Source organism: Pithys albifrons, chromosome 2 (genome assembly GCF_047495875.1).
Source record: "Pithys albifrons albifrons isolate INPA30051 chromosome 2, PitAlb_v1, whole genome shotgun sequence".
Lineage (NCBI taxonomy): Eukaryota > Metazoa > Chordata > Aves > Passeriformes > Thamnophilidae > Pithys > Pithys albifrons.
In genome coordinates, this window is record NC_092459.1 from 100,914,140 (window position 1) to 100,933,899 (window position 19,760).

At 44.5% G+C, this 19,760-nt stretch overlaps 1 protein-coding gene across 2 annotated transcripts in view; it reads left to right on the forward strand.

Annotated features, from left to right (window-relative positions):
* The window catches only part of GALNT14 (polypeptide N-acetylgalactosaminyltransferase 14), a 103,461-nt gene extending 86,011 nt beyond the window's left edge, over window positions 1-17,450 (forward strand). Inside the window, exons 10-15 of one of the 2 annotated variants that reach the window (XM_071579921.1) lie at window positions 620-746; window positions 3,327-3,419; window positions 4,768-4,851; window positions 6,087-6,231; window positions 13,496-13,615; window positions 14,182-17,450. In XM_071579921.1, coding sequence (XP_071436022.1) covers window positions 620-746; window positions 3,327-3,419; window positions 4,768-4,851; window positions 6,087-6,231; window positions 13,496-13,615; window positions 14,182-14,340 — 728 coding nt within the window. In that variant the 3' untranslated portion in view covers window positions 14,341-17,450. The remainder of the gene's footprint in view (window positions 1-619; window positions 747-3,326; window positions 3,420-4,767; window positions 4,852-6,086; window positions 6,232-13,495; window positions 13,616-14,181) is intronic. The other variant, XM_071579930.1, reaches the window with a different exon arrangement.
* The last annotated feature ends 2,310 nt before the right edge of the window (window positions 17,451-19,760 follow it).

Here is a 19,760-nt window from a genome sequence, read left to right on the forward strand (position 1 = left end):
GAGTGATTGGGAGACATTTCCCATACTGACAGCTTGTCCAGACTTTTGGGATAATCCCTCCCACCGCTTACCTTTGCTTGTGTGAAAGTGTGTGCCGTGTTCGACCACAACATTGGCACTGATGCCCAGAGTACCTGGGCTCCAGTCCCTTTTGGGAACAGAGCTCTCTGTTCAATTTGTAGAATCAGCGTTGAATTCAGAAAGAAGTTGACAGTTGTAGTCGTTAATAAAAGAATTCATAGGCTCTCATGGTTAAGTTGACAGCCCTTTGGAGGGAAGTGACTCTGAAACAGGCAGTGCAGAAGTAATAGGGGAGCACAAAACTGGAAAGATGATTCTGCAATGTAAGCAGGGCTGCATGAAAAGGGACCTGCTTACTGTCTCATGCTTGCCATTGTGATAGCACCTGCTGTGCTAGAGGCAGGTTTCAAGTGCACTAACTTCAAACAGCTTGCAAGAAGCTTTGAAATGAGCTTTTAAGGCAGTTGTGCCTAGGAAAGCCCCTCTGGTAATTGATTTACCCCAGTTTAATGTGGCAGAGGATGAAGTGAGAGCTAACACCAGAATCCAGACTACTCTAGGACAAAAAGACAAAATGCTGAAGCTGCTTCTCTTGTAGAAATCTCTTTCCGTGTGTGGATGTGTGGAGGGAGCCTGGAAATCATCCCCTGCAGCCGTGTTGGGCATGTCTTCCGGAAGAAACATCCATACGTGTTTCCAGAGGGAAATGCCAATACATACATTAAGTAAGTGGTTTGTACTTGCTTTGTGTTTTTGTGGAACAGAATGAGAAGGTGGCTTGTAGGGAAGGGGGAGCAGAGAAACAGGGAGGAAAGTTTGTTTGGAGAACTGTGAAATATCCTTGGGCAGGAATTTCCTTGAGCAGGAATTTCCAAAGAAAGTGGACGTCAGTACAACTGCTCCATAGGATTTCTCCAGTGTTGAGAATGACAGAATTAGAACATTTATATGGTACCTTTCATCAGCCCAGAAATGGAGGATGGCCCCAGCACATCCCTGACCACTATCTACCGGAACAGCAGATGTTGTAGACCTTGAGGTCATCGGAACACAGTTGTAATGACCTGAAATCAGACTGCCAGCAACGTCTGTCAGTACCCAGTGACCTTAGCTGAGGGTTCAGCATGGCTCAGCTCAACCAGAAAATTTGGTTCCCAATACCCCTCCCGAGAGGGGATCCAAGCACCTTGACACAGCAGGTGGCTTTGCCTCTGGGCTGATGCTGTCTCTTGAGAAGAGGCAGCAATGGGCTGCATGTTGCAGGCATGGACACAGAAGGAACTGCCAGGGCATCCCAGCTGAAGGGGACCTCTCGTCAAACACAGGAACATACACTGAATCAGGTACTGAAATGACTAACTGAAATGGGCTAAGACCCTGGAAACATCAGGCAAAGAAGGAGGCAATCCAGAAGTGGAAATAGGCATAGGAAAATTGATGGGAGCAGCCAGTGAGATCAGGAAGGATTTCATCCATTTTTAGAGTGAGAGGCTGAAGGTTATTGCTTCAGTAAATGACAGAGAAAAACACTGGGGGCACTTACACTAAATACAGGATTGTTTCCCAGCTAACTTGCAGTTGTGAGTGTTTGCACACCAAGCATTCCTTTTAGTGTGGGCTTCCCAGTGTTAGAAAGAGCCAATAGTATTTTTGAAGACCCAGACTCTCTGCAGCTTCTCCAGCCTTTGCATGAGACAACAAGGCGTGAGAGTGCAAATTACACCTCTCAGTTACACCCAATACATGATTTCCAGCTGTGGAGTGTGCAGGGCAGGAAGGAGACCTTGTCACCTTGCTTTGAATAGACAGCAGTGAGGAGCACAGGGTGTTGCTGGCATCAGGGAGGAGACCACAAGACTGAAAGTCATGAGAAGGGCTCTTACTTTTCGTGTTGAAGTAGGACTCATACAGAAGAGGCTGGGATGTGACAAAATCTCCACTGTCAGAGTAGCTGCAAACCTGAGTGAAAAGGTAATGTCTGCATTGCATCACCTGCAGGAGGAGCAAGGGGAGCTTGAATTGGTACAGCTCTTCTGGCTGCTTCTCTGGCACAGGCCTCTGGGGAGTTAGGGGATGCCTGTATCACACCTAGATGTGAGCCTCATAATTTATCCCAGTGTTTCTTTTAAACCCAAATGAGATCAGGAAGCCAAACAAAAGAATCCTGCACTTTGGGGAAGGTTAGGTACAGATATAGACACTGATTTAATCATCTAGTGAGCAAGAGCACTTAGACTATTGCCTTAGAGAGAATGGAGGAAGTCCATGAATCAGCAAGGAACCGAAAAGCAGTCTGGAGAAACATACCTGTAGGCATCAGGAGCTGGGATGTTACTACTAACCTTATGATATCTATCAACCTTAATATTATAGTATATAGACTGAGAGGAGAAGCATCTTCTGGCAACCTGATGTTTAAGGAGAGATGTTAGCAAAATATATCTCCACCTTTCTGCCAGATCCAGACTTTTTCCACACAGCCTCTACTTCAGTGTGAGAGGCAGCTCAGGCTGCAGTGTAGTGCTGGCTTCACATGTGGACTGTCTTTTCTGTCTGCCTAGGACTTTGCTGGATCCAGAGCCTGCCCATGTCACCTGCAGTTTAGTGCTGTGGTAGCAATAGCTTAGAGGCACTGGCCTGCCTTGCAGCAGGAGATTGGAGGAGTCCCCTGGCCTGGGCAGGGGTAGGCAGATAGGCATGGAGCAACAAAGCCATTTGCAAGAAGAGTGAGAGCCATCTGAAGTCAACAGAAGACTTGCTGAAGTTCATAAACATGCAGACACCTGGCTGATGTTAAAAACTGGTATTTATGCACTCTGGCAGGGTGCTTTCTCATAAGTTTTGAGTGCCGAGGTTTGCCTCAGTGAAATTCAGGACTGCAAAGCAGCAGAGTCCATACAGGATTGACACAAAGGAAATATTTGCAAATCTTTGGCAAATTTTTCACCACTTTTCAAAGCTCCGTCCAAGCCACTAAGTAAAACACCAGGCACTCCTGGCTGGGGGATGATGCTTAAGAGAACCTTCAGTTTCTGAGTCTGGTGGATGCAAAGCATCCAGCTGAGTTTGAATTGGTGAATTTTTCACCCAAGCTTTATTTGGCCTGATGTGTTCGGTCCCTGGAGTAATGAGGAGGAGGAGTACCTTCTCTAGTTGTGAGGAATGGGCTATCTCAAAGGTGATTTGGGTGATGCCAAAGACCAAATTGAGGGTGGGCGAAGAGCAGGGTGGATCAGTTGATGCATTTTGGAAATGTCACATTGGAGGCTTCCTTGGCTTCAACTGTCTTTCCTTGCCTCCTTCAGAAACACCAAGCGCACCGCCGAGGTGTGGATGGATGAGTTCAAGAAGTACTACTATGCAGCTCGTCCTGCAGCCCAAGGGAGACCTTATGGAAAGTAAGGGTCTTCCTCTGCTGCCTGTGCCCTGCCTGTGCCCTGCCTGCTGCAGTGGTTGTTCACGGCGATGTTGCCCTGCTGTGGAAACCTGCCTGCATTGTTTCTGTAGTAACACTCAATTAAATGCTAATGGTAGGCACATGCTATGAGCACAGCAGTGAGATGTATAAACAGCCAGTTTATATGCTGTGCTAGTTTATCCTAGTAGGTGAACCAAACCAAGGTAGGGGAAAACAACTTTTGTTGACGTCCCACCCTTGGCATAAGGTACAAGTGCTTCTGGTCCCCGAGTGGAGTTTGGTGGGAGAGTCCAGAGGTGGTGTTGGCAGCTGAGGGGAAGGAAGACATCAAATTTTTGTCCTGCTAATACCTCACTGGAAAGGAGCAAGTGCCTTGTATGCAGGGATTTTGCCATTCATTCTGTGAACAGTCAGAAAAGTCTCCCTGTCGGCAGGACTATTTGTGTTACATTTTTTATTTTCAGATGCTCCTCCTTGCCTTAGAAAGTTTCCTTTGGACCACAGGGGTTTCCAAATCCAAACCTAAATTCCTTGTGGCTACTCTTCAATCTCCAGGATAAATAAATAAATTGAACTCCTGCTGACTAATCTCTTTGCACTGAATTAATGTCCTCCTCCCATCCGTCAGCACCAAGTGAAGTGACAGCTGTGTCCTGCTTAGTAGAGGAGGGTGTAGAGAAGTTAGCCTTTGCAAAGGGAAGGTACTAGAGGCTTCTGAATACTCTGTAAATGCCAGCTCATAATTGCTCATAACAGCTTCACAGGCTGGCCTAGGGAGGAGCTGGAGTTTGGAAAATGTCACTGTACAGCATGATCCCTCAGCAGAAATTTTGTCATGATTAATGAAAGTTAAAAGTATTTCACTGTGAGATTACTTTCTGCTGACTTAAAAATGTGTTTAGGTGCTCCTGGAAGGCATGGCCTCCTGTAGTCCTGTAAACTAAGAGTAACTTAGCATAGCACATAGCATGTATTAATTCCTAGTACATTAATACATGAAAGTAATGCTTATTGCATGTAGTAGACAGCATACATTTTTTACTAATAATTTTTAAAAGTCTGTACTTTTCCATTAATCTTTTTATCCAGCCAACTTCAGACTCCTTGTTAAAATGGCAATATCTCATCGTGCCATTTTACCAAGTGAGACCTCCAAAGAGATGGAGATCAAAACAACCCCTCAAGATCATGCAGAAGAGAGCAGAAAATAGAGTCACTGATGCTCTTGTGTTTAATGTCTGTTGGGTTTCTCTCAGCCTCCCTTTATGGTGTGTTGGGTCTCACCTTCATCACTTCCATTGTATCTCTATGCTATTTTCTTCCTACAGTGTCCAGAGCAGAATGGAGCTACGGAAGAAGTTGAAATGCCACAGCTTCAAGTGGTACCTGGAAAATGTTTATCCTGAACTTCGGTATGGATGTGCAATCTGCACCTGTCTCTAGCAGGCCAGCAGGATGCCCCATCCCTCCTGCCCCACAGAACTTTCCTCTTCACCTCCAGACCCCCACCTCCCCCCGCCCCAGAGACTCAGGTACCCCCTCCCTCGGGCTTCACAGAAGGGCAGAGTAAATTTTGTGCTGGCTTTAAACACAGCTTGCTCACAGTGTGACATGCTGCAGGGCCAGGAGTTTAGAGATCCTTGTGGGTCCCTTCCAGCTCAGGAAATTCTATGATTCTATGATTTTTGATCTGCTTTCTCTAAGCAGTCTTACAGACCCTTCTGGCTCTTTGCTGCAGGGTTGGTGAGGAACAAAACACTAGTTATTCTAATTTGCTCTCGGGGATTTATTAGGTATCCTGCCCATGCTGTGGAACAGGTTGTATAGGGAAGTAGCTAGTTTTCCTTTCTAAAATATCCCAAGGCAGAAAATCCACTATAGTCTCTGCTGGCCTGTTTCAGTACTTAATGATTCTTGCTTACTGAAGAAGCACCTAATTTCCAGACCTTTCATGCTGTTCTGTCATACTCAAGACTCTTCTGTTGTGAAATCATCCACTCTAGGATTTTATGACTTATGTTCAGGTGATTCTGCCTTGCTTCTAGCCTAATGTTTTCCTTAATATCCACTTCCACAGCTGCTTTTGCGCAGATAGCTTTTAGTTACCAAAATTACTCCAGAAACCATTGCACGCATTCCCATGGTCCCTGTGAGGAGCCATCCTCAGAAAGGGTGGAAAAGTTCCGGAGATATTGCCAGAGACCTGCTGGTGCAATGGCTGAGTGCAGAATCTCTATGTGAAAATAGTGATTTATAACTGTTTTCTTGGGGTTTTTTACCATGTGTGGCATTGCACAGCAGCATTCACAGGAAATGCCATGGCTCTGTGACAGTTTATAACAAACTTCCCCACTCCTGTAAGCTGAAGGCTGACCTTCAGCCTGCTCAAAGTCTATTCCTTGCTCCTCTGTTTGTCTTGTGCACTGTTATTTATTTTTTCCTCCTATGAAGGTCAGCCATCCATCTTTGAGCAGTGCTTCTGCAGCGTCCCTGTCCATGTACTGCTCTCAGTGGTTCAGTATTGTATTAGATCTTGCCACTCTCATTTTCTGAATGTGAAATGGTGTGACCTTACCCCACTGAGCCTCCTTTGAGTACTCCATGTGCCTGGGGGAGTATGGATCTTGTTTTCATACTGTTCCCACAGGATTCCTGAGGAATCGCTCTATCAGACTGGGATGATCAGGCAAAGACAGAGCTGCCTCGAGTCACACAAGTCTGAAGACCAAGATGTCCCCAGTTTGAGCTTAAATCCTTGTAACAGCAGCAAGGGCACAGTAGCAAAGGCACAGGTAAGATGTTTTGTGTATCCCCATGATGCTGGCTGGAGAGAAGTCTCTGGGGCAGCTCCAAGATGATTGCATAAGTTTGCTAAAGGTCTCTAGGAGGATTTACCTGTTCTGACAGAGCCTTTCCTTAGGTAGCATGTGGTTAAATCCTGGTAACTCCACCTGACTTTGGTAGAGGTCCTGGGCAGCAGCAGGTGTAGGAGCCACAGTACAGTGTTGGACTGCTCATCTCCGTGCCAACCTGTGCTGACCACTTACTGTCAGAAATGCCATGCACTGCTCATCTGCAGAGATCGAAGACAAAGAGAACTATAATTTCCTCTCATCTTTCAGCCTTTTTGCTTTCAAAATGCACTGAATCACAGTGGTATTTATAACTTCATAGCCTGCATTCTGTCAGTATTAGATTGCCCATTAAACTAGTGAGAATTTAATGAGGAGGATCATGTTTTTTTTAGTCTCACTGAGATGAGAAAAAGCTGTATGAATTGGTGTTCTCAAAAGCATAGTCTAGGAAACATTAGAGCCAAGAGCAAGCTCATGTGCCTTGCAGCAGAGTTTGTGGAGCAAGACCCTGAAGACGCGGCTACAAAATCCACCTTTGCTTCAGGCTCTCATTGTAATTTTGGGCATGTCAGTAAATTCTCTCACTGTTCCCATCTGTAAAACAGGGAGGATAACAATCACTCACTTCTTCAGTGTTGCTGTGAAATTATTTAATAGGCAATGGTGTGCTTGCTTCCACTTGACTGTACATCCTTAACCGTCACGGTTACACATTCAAACCAGGTAGCTGCGCATATAAAAGGCCCAGCCTGGGGAAACTGCTGAAAATCTCCCTGATTTGTATGTGCAAATGAAGCTTGTCATTATGTGCATCTCTTTCAAATGCCTGTCTTCAGGCAGGAAAATAGTATCTGCTTCCCAGCATGGTAAAATCAACAATGATTACTTGAATATTAGTCAGTTCAGAAAATATAGTGAATATAACTACTTGTGTCAAACAGTTACACTTCTTATGGTTTCACTGGTTTCTAGGTTCTAAAATTGTTTTTCTTTCTTCCTCCACTACATGGACTTTTTATACAACCATGAAGAAAAGCAAGGTGATGAGAGCAGATCATCATATTTTTCAGGGCCAGCTCTGCAGAAGAAAAGGAAAGTGTTTTAGTGGCAATTGTAACTTTCAATGAGTTGGATGTTAAAAAAAAAACAACTTGGAAAATCAGAATGAAAAATGCTGCTGCAAGCTAGCATTTCAAAATGAAATGGTACTGGTCTTTCTGAAATATCAATTTGATGTGGTATTTTAAAATGAGAAATGTCATGCCAACAAGTTGGATTGTTTCATTCTCAGAAAACACATTTTGTTTTGACATTTCTGTACAGTAAATTTTTGGAATTTTTCATGCCACAAACTTTTCATCTTCCCATTCTGATTCTGCAGCAGTTTGCAATAGGTCAACACTTCCCACTGGATGGCAACTCCATTTCTTGTGTACGTCCAGGACTAACTCTGCAAGGGAGCAGAAAAATTCACTACAAACAGACTGCAGAATGGCTACGCTAAATACACAACAGGAACAGAGAAAAAGCTTTTCCTTTCATCTTTCTCTGTCTTTCTAGGATAGTTCTCTGTTTCCTGTACCCATGGAGAATATTTCAGATGAAAGCAGTATATTTGAACTTTTATTGTGAATAGAAACTTATATTTTAATGATGGAATTGTTACAAGACCACGTGAACTTGTGGATGACATGGCTGTTACAATCACCAGTCTGTGTAGGACTGATTATACACCAGTCCTGAATGATACTTAGTTTTGCATTTGATATGCCAGAATAGAGCAATAATTTTTACTTTTAACATACTGAAGTCACATCTGGCTTGCTCTAAGCTTCATTATTTGAAAAATAGGTTTAGCTAAATCAAAGCTGTGCTTTCATGGCGTTCAGTAAGTACCATGGAAATACCCTGACCACCCAGACTCTTTATCACCACTATTAGAGTAGCAGGAGTTTGGTTGCTTTGATTACCTTTCTGTAGCTGTCTCACTGCTAGGCTCCCCCAGCCCTTTACCAGCATCATGTGCATGAAGTCCTGGGACTGGGTGTGAGAAAATCTGAGCTATCATATGGTTTGAGGAGCAAGGCACAGGAGCTGTGAGATGGCAATCATTTGCTCTTTATTTTAGTTCTTTCTGTCTGTAGTGCACGGGATGGATGTTGAGACCTCTGGCTACATCCACAGTTTGGGTAAACTGAGATGAGTACTCTGCGATGAAATCAGATTAACGCCCTTAGCAGATCTCACAAACCCTCCCTGATGGTGTCTGGTGTTGGCCTTGAATTACTAAAAAAGGGCACTGAGGAGCAAGAAGACTCCTAATCTTTATGTAGGAGAGCTCTGTTCTCTCATGCCAGAGATCCACTTGGCCCTTTCTGTTCCAAAAGGTTTGGCAGTGGTCAGGGCAGGCTCTGTCCCCTGAGATGGCTCTCATGGGATCTTGAAGTGGTTGAGGACAAGGCTGAAGACCCCAAGGTGGCTTTAGGAGGGCTCTTGAGTTATTAACTGGCAGAGATCTTTGTGCAGTGGTCATCCCCAGGGCACAGCAGGCTCTGCCTGTGCTTCTGCCCACTGGAGCCCTTATACTCTATGCCTTGTTATGTCTCATTTGCTAAATGAAGATACTGGTTTAGTTTTTCACAAGAGAAATGCATCTGAGGGAAGATAATTGATCATAATTTTGTCCTCATCTATCTAATGAAGATGTCAGTGCTTGGGTTTTTTTCCAAACCAAGTGTCAGTAGATATTAGTTCATAGAGTTTGGAACAGACATCTGACTCTGGGATGTATTAAAATCATTAGCAGCTTCAGGAAACCTGACATGCTTCAAATAAAAAAAGCAGAAGGTGCTTTGACCTGGATACTCACACACATGTAAGCAGATGCTGCAAAATGAATGTAAAGTTCAAGCATCTTCTAGACAAGCAAGGAAACAGCGGGAGGGCTGAGGCATCCTTTCCTGGGCCTGCACACCAGGATATCTGGGGGCTGGAACTGAGTGGCTGCCGTTGCATTTGAGCAGCATGTGCTTGACTCTTCTTATGAGAAAATGCCATGTGATAATCTGCCTGATGCAGCTCTGATGCTTATCCCGGTTCACCTGAGGTCCTTTGTGTGCTGACTTAGATCTGCACTTTCTTTGGAGAACATTTAGCATGCCTCTAAACTAAGTGTGCCTCCTGAGACATCTCATCCCTAAATACTATCTTCTGACCTTCCCCCCCTCAAAAGCCTTCCTTCCTTTTCATGGGCATATCATGCCCCAGCTGTAGGCTGGCTGGAGCTGCAGGATCCAGGCTGAGCTAGCAGAGCAGAGGGGCATCAGTGTCACCTCTGCAGCCAGGTTGTCATGGGCACGTTGTGTACTTTGCTTTCCCTCTCCTGAGATGTGTGTAAGTGCCATTGTCATCCCAGGGTCTTTTGAGGAGAGGAGCACTTTGCTGTTCTTAGGTGACCCATGCAGTCACATGCCTTGGGAAGTCCTTCCCTGTGATTTTAAAAAAATAATTGGGGGCTTAGATTCTTCCCAGATTTTTCAGAGGTATTTTTCTCTAGATACTACCCTGGCTTTAGGGCACAGCTGACCTCTTATTTGGTAGCAGAGGCCTCTCTGTCATGTAATGCTGGGCTCCCATGGGTCTGCTCCCTCCTAGGCTGAGGGGCTCCTTCCTCCCTCTGTTAGCCAGGCTATGCCAAGCCAAAGGTCACATTTTAAAATAATTTTCTCAATTCATAATCATGCTGAATAACAGTGACAGGTGCCTGCTCAAATGATGCTAAAGCCTTGAGAAATAGTCACAAGCCTCAGATGTTATCTGAGGCTTTGGAGGAAGGGGATTTTTGGTTGTGGTGTGCAGTTGGTATCTCTGTTCTCCAAGTCCACCCTCTTCCTCTTTGCTCCACCACTGCTTCATATATTGTCTTTGAAAAGGCAGGAGATCTTGATCTCCGTTTCACCTTGTATATCTGTTTTTCCTTGATGCCAGGATCAGCTCCTAAGTCCTGATGGCATTTCTTCAAGTCAGTCTGCAGACCTGAAGCCATGTTAGTTCCTTAAAGGTCTCCTTAGGAGTACCGTGGGCTGCAATGGGCACGATAACCTCCATAGTGCAAAGTTCTGCTGTTGTTACTGCTGTGCTGGCCATATCAGTGCTAGGTGTGCCATGGTTTAGGAGATAAAGTAGTTTCTCATGGGAAAAAAAAAGGCAGAAACTGTAATCCCAACTGACACAAGTAAGGAAAAAGATCAGGTAAGAAAAAGTTGCATGTTCATGTGCATGCATTTGAATTCAAAGGCCTTCATGGATTCTGTGGTGTTGAACTGACTCCCCCCTCCACCCCCCAAATTTCTTTATTTTCTGCATCATATTCTCTGAATTTAATCTAGGGCTGAAAGGGGAAAGACATGATTAGAGCTGGATAAAACATTTTCAACAGGACTGGCTTCTATAAAAAGCCATTCTGCCAAAACAGATGAGCTGTGTGAAAATCTGTCAGCTGAGATAAAGACAGTGAAAGGACAGCCTGGGGGCATGAGGGTAGGATCCAATGTCAGCTGTTGAACTGATGCACACATCTAGCTCTGGAGTCCTCACTTTTTATGATGAACAACAGCCTAGGAAAGAGGGTTACCACCACCCTTTCTATCCCATGGACCACTGCTGAATGAGAGAATGGTCCTGCCTTGAGAGGATATGAACAGAGCCTGGCCTGGAAAAAAAGTGTGGAGAACCTCTGTGAAGAGCAGTCCTCCTTGAGATACCTCAGTGCAGCAAGGAGGCTGTCAAAGCTGAGAAAAATAAAATTTTCCTGTGGCCTGAGTTAGTTGGGGGATTCAACATGTACACAAGCTACATAATTAACGAGCTCCTGAGGATCCTCATGTGTGCAGCTCCAGCCCTGTCCTGAGCCACAATGACAAACAACTGGTTAAAACTCTAAAGCAGCTTTTCAAAGCAGCTTGTAGTAGCATGGGCACCAAGAACAGATGTTGGAGCTTGCCCCACAGGGTTTGGTTCTTCACAGATGCAGGACTAATTTGGCACCTGATTCCCCAGGCTGGTGGTTCACACAGCAGCTGACAGCATGCATGGTTGGGATGTCTGGAATATGTTCACTGTAGGATCAGGTAAACTCTGCTTCATATGACAAAGAAGTAGTTGCCAGAAGGCCCTTTGGGTGCAGATTACGGCTTTGAAAATGAATGTTATGTGAATATATGAATTGTTATGTGCCTAAATCCTGTGCAGTTCTCACTGAGAAGCCTGTGGGCAGGCTGTTCGGAAAGCCAGGTTTGATTTCCATGAACTAGTGGGGAGTAGTGGGCTAAGAAGCACGAGGTATGAGGATCACAGTGTGAAATCCCTGTGGAGCTGGGTCTGCTGTGCAAAAGTGTGTTTTTGCTTCCAGGTGGCTAAGAACCTGAATCAAAGAGGGATTTATGTTCCCAGGAGTTAAATGCCTGTAGCTGTCTGTTTTGAAGTTGAAGAGAGGAGTTAGAGCTGCTGACACTGACAAATACCAAAGGAGTGGAAGCATTTCCCTGCTCTAATAACTCATGCTAGTGCAACCCAAAACCTCCACCATTCAAAGTCAGGGGAGCTGCAGGCATCCCAGCTCTAAGAGCAGGGCAGCCATTCTTCACATTTCCCTCCAGCACTCAGAAAGGGCTGTAGTCTCCCAAGAGCGCCTTTTAGCCTTCATTTTTCCAGCCCCAGTCTAACAGCTGTGTATTTGAGCTCTGCCTTCACCTCCATTGCCAACACTGCTGCTCACATCACTTCTGACAGAGTTCTGACTCTTCCATATCTGAGCTCTCAAGTGTTTGGCTTTCTGCATCTTTTCTTTCACACCAGTTTTCAAGTTCTTGGCTCCTGGTGGCTGTTGCAGAAATTCTCTTGCTCCCTGGCCTTGCTCTCCCTGGCAGGGTTATTTCCCTCTGATAGTGAAGCCAGCCTGCTCTTTGTCCTCACATCCTGCTCACCTGCCCTGCCATGGCTCAGGAACCTACTTTCCATTTGCTCCCACTGCTGCTCACCTGACTGCTCAGAGCCATTTACATATTGATCCTGCTTGACACTCTGACCTGGGGCTCTCAGAAGACCCTTCCAGCCCTCCTCTTTCTAATTTTAAAGTTGGTGCTCACAGAAAGTTACATGTAAAACCTTTGTTCCAGAAGTCCGTCTCCAGGGTTACGTGAAAGCCTAGTTTGTGGTTTCCTGTCAGCCAAACTACCTCTTGTCTGCTTGTGTACACACATGATTAGCAGAGAGACATCCCTTGCTTGGGATTCTCTCAGGAGATGCTTTTGGGCAATATGAACACAGGTAAATGATAGGAAATGTTCAACTGGAATAAACGTTGGAGTAAACTTCTGTGAAATACTCCTGGGCTAAGCAGTGTATCTGTACATGCATGATGCTTTGTCCAGCACATTTAGAAATCCTGGTCAAACTATCAAGTTTTTCCCCAAGTAAAACATCCAGTGGTGAAAAAGAGGGTAATCCCAGAGAGCTCCTGTTTGTTAAGCATCACACAGGACAAAGTCTCTGCCACTCTGAAGTTTATTTCTTGGACCAAGAAGCTGATAAGAGAAGGTGAACATGAAAAGCAGTATGAGGAAAAAACCTCCAAGACAGCCCAGAGGAATGAAGTAGCAGTGGTCATAGCAAACCAGTACAGCAAACGTTTAGAGTTTGGTGCCACTGCCTGATTGAAAGCTGAGCTTTACCCCTAATTTTTGTGATATTTGGGAACTGAATCCTGGGAGTTGCAAACACGTGCTATGTATCATCTCTCCTGCTGCCAGCTACAAAACATTTCTGCTGCTCTTCTCTGGAAAAATAGGATTCCACATTGTGTGGTTAGTAGTACTTCTGCCTGTCTTTTGCTTTTATCCCTGCTTTTTTTCCCCAGCCACAGCCAGTTCTAGCTATGAAATCTTTTTTCTCATGAACCCCTTCCTTTCAGCTGCTTTTGTAGATGTTTTCTTTGGTACCTGCAGTCCCCCAGTAATGGCTGCAGTTTTGGGGAGGTTTGAAACATGCTAGTGACCTTTCCTGGTGCCTCTTTAAGTCAGTGACGTTTGTGTTTGATTTCAGAAGGGGCAGGATCCGAGCCAAAGTGTTTGTTTTCTGGGTAGAAGAATACCAAGAATCCACACTGATCTCTCACCTCCCTTTTTTTTCTTGCTCTCTGTAGGAATGGACATACACATACAACCACCAAGTCCACCAGCAGCAGCTGTGTTTGTCTGTGTACACCCTCTTCCCTGGTTCCCAGGTGCTGCTGTCACCTTGTAAAGAAGGTGACAATAAGCAGGTGAGCCCTTTCACTGATCACCCATTTTCTTTGAAATTCTCTTTCATCATAGTATCACAGTAAATGACCCGTGTGCTCTGACTTCATCTGGGAAGCACAGTCTGTTCAGGAGTACAGACTGGCATGTTCAGCCCTTTGCCTTTTAAATGAATATGTTGATAAGGGTGTCTATTAGTGAGGGTGGTGATCTGGATACTTATCTGCAGAAGTCAAACCCAAACTGGCAATTTAGTTCACACAGACTGCCAGTCAGGCAGCAGATGTTAACATTTCTCTGCAGTTAATCGTTAAGCTGGCATTTGAACCAGTGACCTGGGGAAAAAGCTGTTAGTAATATATTATCTCCCTGAAGCCAGGCAGAGGTCGAGCTTAAATGAGTGTGCTTCTGATGGGAAAAATGCTCAGCATGTGCTCTGCTTGGTGTGGGTTTGGGGACCTTGTACTTCCCAGCATCAAACCAAAAAGACTTAGTGACAACTGCTGTTTTGATACTGGAACAGTATAGTAAAAACATAATGAGGAGGAAGCTTGTTCACCTGTTTCTCCTCTTGTGTGTCTCTCCTCAGCGATGGGGTAAAGTTGGGTCACACATTGAACACATAGCTTCACGCTTCTGTTTGGACACTGAGACCTTTGGGGACACGAATGAAAGTATTAAAGAGCTTGTCATCAACCCCTGTGAGAGCACAGCCATGAGTCAGCGCTGGGACATGGTGATGTCTTGATGTGCTGGAGGAGGTACTCAGCAGGGATGGGCACTGAGATGTTGCTACGCGCGGCAAGATGCACCAGCTGGAGCTCAAATGCAGAACCATTGAGGGTCCTTGTGTGCTGTGGGACAGAAGAAGAATCACTCAATAATGGGACACAGTGCTCCAAGTTGAACAATGCATTTTTACTCTTAAGACATGCAGCTGGTATTGGCCAGTTGGCGGTCATACATTCAAACAGAAGGGATGGCAAAAAAGCAAGTTTGAAATGTTTGAGGCATACTGGGGCTCCTGCAATGGACTGTACAGAACTTCAGTGTGCACAGTATTGATTAATCCCCTGAAAACACAGGTAGAAGAGCCTTGAAGACCAAAAGGAGACTTGGACTGAGCTAAACAAGCATCTCAATAGCTTCTGGGTGTTGAGGCGGGTGCACAAGGTGGGATGTGCCAGGGGATGCTAAGGAAAGTCACCAGGCGATGAAGTGAAGAACACTGAATTATCTTTGCACTTTTTATTGCTGCGGATGCTTTTGTCTTCTGCAGGCAGCATGGGTGGAGCTGTGTTGCACGTTTGAATTTGTACCAAATACACGTACATGTTTTCTATACAGAGGCAGAGCAGTCATTTATGGTTGCAGCCAGGATCAAAACAAGTAAAGGGGGAATCCTGGTTTGTGTTAACTGCACATGGGGCTTGTTGAATCTCCAAAGCCCAAGCAAACAGAGGATTCAGTGTGTGAAATTAAAGGATGTAAACTGTGAAGCTAGGAGGAAAGACAGTAACATGATTATTTCTGCTCTCCGAAGGCCATGGGTCAATGAAAACTCCCCTATAATCTCTTCGTGTGTCTCTCATTGTTTCAGATCTGGACTAAATCAAATTTTCACTTTTATTCCATAAAAGTAATATTTTTGGTAATTGAAGGCAATTGTGTCATATTTCTGTTTCTCGATTTCCAAACTACAGACAGGGTTCCCATGAAGTGCTGCTACCAAAGGAATGGTGAAGGTAATTAAAATTAGAGACTGCTCCAAGAAGGGAAAAGGGATATTGCCTGGTTTTGCTTCCCAGGTATCTTGTAGTCCAAGATGTGAAGTACTGATGAGAAGGTTTGGGATTCCCCAATCACACCTGTGAGCAGGGCAGCCTGTGTCACAAAGTGCCTCTCACTCAAAGTCATCTAACATAGACAGACCTGGCAGAAATTATTTCTTCAGCTTTTGGAGATAGGTCATTAGTAGAGGTCATGTCAGTATGTGGGAGTGAGGTGTGACAGCCAAAGAAGAATAGAACAGATGACATCAGAAAGGGCCTTAGGAACAGAAGACTGGAAGGTCCTTTTCAGCCTGTCTTTGAGTTCCCACTACAGCGACAGTAACAGGCAGTGGATCACCAGGAGCTATGTACACAGCTCCTGTGTAGTAACAACTCTCGGAGAACTTTCACAGGACTTTCAGTGCGACTTGAAAAAGTAAAATATAGTTTGTGTCTCTAAAAACACTACGGTTTAATGAAAATCCTATCCTGTGTTTCCTATGCAGCAAGCTGTAGGTAAAATACTGTAAGCCTTCAAGTGCTCTCAGCATCCCTTCTTGAATAAATTGCTGTCTTTCAGGATTTTACTGCCTCAGTTTCTCCTCCCTCAGTGCTTGGAGAAAGCCAGATGTGTAAATCTGACTGGCTTTAGAGGCTGAACCAGTATAGCTCTTCATGTACAAAAGGTCGCAATGCAAAATGCTTTTCATGTGCTGCAGTGATTACTAACCTCATCAAGCTCCCTTCATGCAAGCCTCAAGGGCCTCTGTAAGGAAAGGGCTGGAGCAAGCTGTCATTTCGTGGTGGGAGGTAGCATTATTTCCATGCCACCATTTCCAAAAGGAAACTAAGGGAACCACTTAAAATGGAATGAACCCATTTCACTAAGAAGGGCAGTGACCTTGGGCTTCTTCTGTTTAATGGAACAGGGAAACACCTACTTTTCACACTGGTGATGACTGGCAAGTGGTAGTAATTCCCTGTCAAGTGCTTATAAGGGAAAGCAGCTTTCAAGAGCTTGAAACCCAACACATTCACACTTGTACTGTGCTTACAGCCTGGGACTGCCCAGCTGCTGGCACTTCGATTCTGAAAATTCAGAGACTAACAATTTGGAATTAGTTTTGAAGTTCAGCACCTGGCAGGTACACCATGAGCAGGACCTCAGATCTATTGAGCTTTACTGTTTTCCAGCAAGGCTAAAAATATGTGTTCTGCTGACAGCCAAAGCTCTCTTAAACAGGTAATGCTCTTTGCCTTAGCAGAAACAGCTACCTCACTGCATGTGTGTGCACATGGACCCATGGGACTGGCAGGGATGTATTTTAGGAAGCAATTGTTTGACCAGCTTTTCAGCTCTCCTGGCTTTTGCAAAACACAAATGCTATACCAAACCCCTCATATTCAAAACCATGCACTAAGGTGATCACTGTTAACATATTTGGGGGCAGTGGAAGGCAGGCAGTGGGGAGGGTGACATCAGAAATGGTGTCCCCTGCCAGAGTGTGGCAACTAAGTTCAGCTAAGTCTCTCACAGGCCCAAAAGCCACCTTGCAGACCTGGGCAAAGCACCACTTGTCAAACTGGTGATTGTGTCTCATACACATCAGCTGTAAGCCTCTAGGCTACAGCCTATTTCGTGGTCCAAGAAATGAGATTATCCCCATGGATCAGCAATGTTTTTGGAGAAGCCTGAGAGTATCAGCTTAACTCCTAGGAAGGTTTATATAAGCTGGCAATGTTCTGGTAGTCTCCAGGGTTAGCCCCACTATGGCATGTAGCAAATGTGCTTATCATCCCTTCAAAGACACCTCACATCATGTCAAGGGAAAGGTTAACTGCTGATGAAATCCAACTCATACTTTTAGGTTTATTTCACTTATTAAAATAGTCTGAAGACAGATTTTTGCTTTGTATTTGTTCCTTGCCTAGGCCTTTTTTATCATGCTGTGAACAGATACATGTGACTGATAGGTATCTAGATGGGCTCCCATGCCAATACTTCTTAAGCCCTAATGTCATTTGGTAGTAATGCTTTTTGGTAACATTTTGCACTGACTTGAAAGAAAATAAGATAAAGTAAAAAATATGATTCTAATCCTGGCTGTTGAGCTTTGTGATAGCCTTTATGATCTACAGGTAAGTCACTTCTTGTGCCTTGGGAAAATCAGTTTCAGAACAGGAAACTCAGGGCTAGAACTGTTACTGGCTTTTAAAGAGCCAATTAAGGCTATTCCAAAAAACAAAACAAACAAAAAACCCCAAAACAAAACCAAAAACACAACCCAAGCAAAGAACTCAAAAAAGCATCTCCCTTCAAACAGGAGATTGATAAGAACAAATCTTTCTGGTTTTAGTTGGGCTGGAGAAGTCTTGCAGTCTGTATGTTGCTGCTTATGTGATTTCCAGGTGTTTTGTCCTCGTCTTCTCTCTGTACCAGTGCAGTACCATAAGATAACAAGACAAATCATCAGTGCCTGGAACCTCTGGTAGGTTGCAAGTAGGTTAGGGTTGGGGAAGAGGGTTGGGAGGCAACACAGCTGGGATGGCTGATTCAAATGACCAAAGACACATCTCATACCATATAACATGGTGCTCAGCAATAAAACCAGGGGGAGGTTTGCTTAGAGACATGGCAGGGCATCAGTCTGCAAGTGGTGAGCGACTGCCTTTGCATCACTTGGTTGTTTTTGTTTTCTTTGATTTTTGACTGTCTTTATCTTGACCCACAAGTTTTTCTCACTTTTGACCTTCTGATTATTTCTCCCATCCTGTTTGGCAGGGAGTGTCTGGGTAGGGACTTAGCTGCCAGACAGGGTCAACCCATCACGCTGCCCTGAGCAAACCAGGATCTGTAGTGAAACAGGATTCAACACTCACACTTGGATACAACTGTGCAACAGGATCTGTGCTGCTCAAATTTCAGATCTTAAAAGTTATGAGCTAGGATTGTTTATCAAATGGTAAGGGAAGGAAAGGTAAGCAGATTGCACAGAAGCAGCAGAAGGAACTGTTGCTCATTAATGTTCTGGCTAAATTAATTTTGAATGATCAGTCCACCTCCAGTTTTGGTATGCAGCTGCTTTAGATGGCTGAATAGTTTAAGGAAGCCTGGTATGGGTGTCCAGCTTATGTTTGAAGCTGAAGTGTCTGAAATCCCGTGGAATTTTTCCCAATTTATGGTTGTTTTCCGTATGCCCACTGTTGTGTTACTCGGTGGAAGTGCCTTCAGGACCCTGTAAGAGTAAAAACCTGTTGTAAGCTACTACCTCTCCAACTGAGTCTAATTAAGTTTTGAGTTGAGCTGCATTTTATCTTAGAGCTGATGAAAAGCTACATATGAATTTGCAGGTAAGAATGCTGCTTTTGTGGTATATGGGACTGTTTTATTTTCTCTGGTATTACTTGGGCTCTAAAGAAACGTAAGCTGGTTGTGTGTGATGTACAAAACAAAAAATGCTTGGCTTTCAATGTTGGGTTTTGCATAAGCACTCATCTATTAATTGTCTATTGACTGTCCATCACAATGAGTAATGTCTCATTTTTTCTGTGCTTTATATGAAACAAGTGTCCAGACAAGATATTGCTACTGCACAGGTTTAAATTCAGTTGTAAAACCAAGCAACCAACCAACCTACCAATCAGCCAAGGAGCTAAAAAAGGAGCTTTGAAAGCTTGTATGTAACCCGATATACAGAATAAAATAAAGATCATCATGGGTAGGCTTCACGAACAAAGATTTGGGAAGGGCTCTCCCCACGTGGGTGTGTCCTTCAAGCTGCACAGTGGATTTTTTAGGTGAGGCACAGCGTGCACAGAACTGGCCCCACCCTTTAACTCCTAAGGGTCATCTGCCATGGCCGAGCGGGCTTGGATGGTGATTGTGAAGTCCTCAGGGCTAGAACCTACAGCCCTTGGTATTCCCAGAAGTCTCCCATCCAAGTACTAACTGGGCCTGACCCTGCTTAGCTTCTGAGATCAGATGAGATGAGACATCAGGGTGGCATGGCCATAGTTAAAAGAATGATACTGCAAAATTAAAACTGTTCCTAGGCTGAAAGATTTTGAAGTCTGCAAGTCTGTAGGGATGTGTTTAGGGTTATTTTCAAGAACCCTAGTGACTTAGAGCTAAACTCTGGGGTCAGGTTTATAACAGATTAGAGCACAGTTTGCCTAGTCCTAAGTTTTCTTGCTAAGACCATGTGCCTCTGCTGGCCTCATGTAGTCCTTCAGAGAAGCCATGCTTGAATCAGCTTTTAAATATGCACTACATGGTCTCAGCTAACTCTGGACATGGTGACACCTAATGATGCAGTGTGTGTGTGTGTGTGTGTGTGTGTGTGTGTGTGTGTGTGTGTGTGTGTGTGTGTGTCTGTAGCTTACAGTGCCTCCTTCT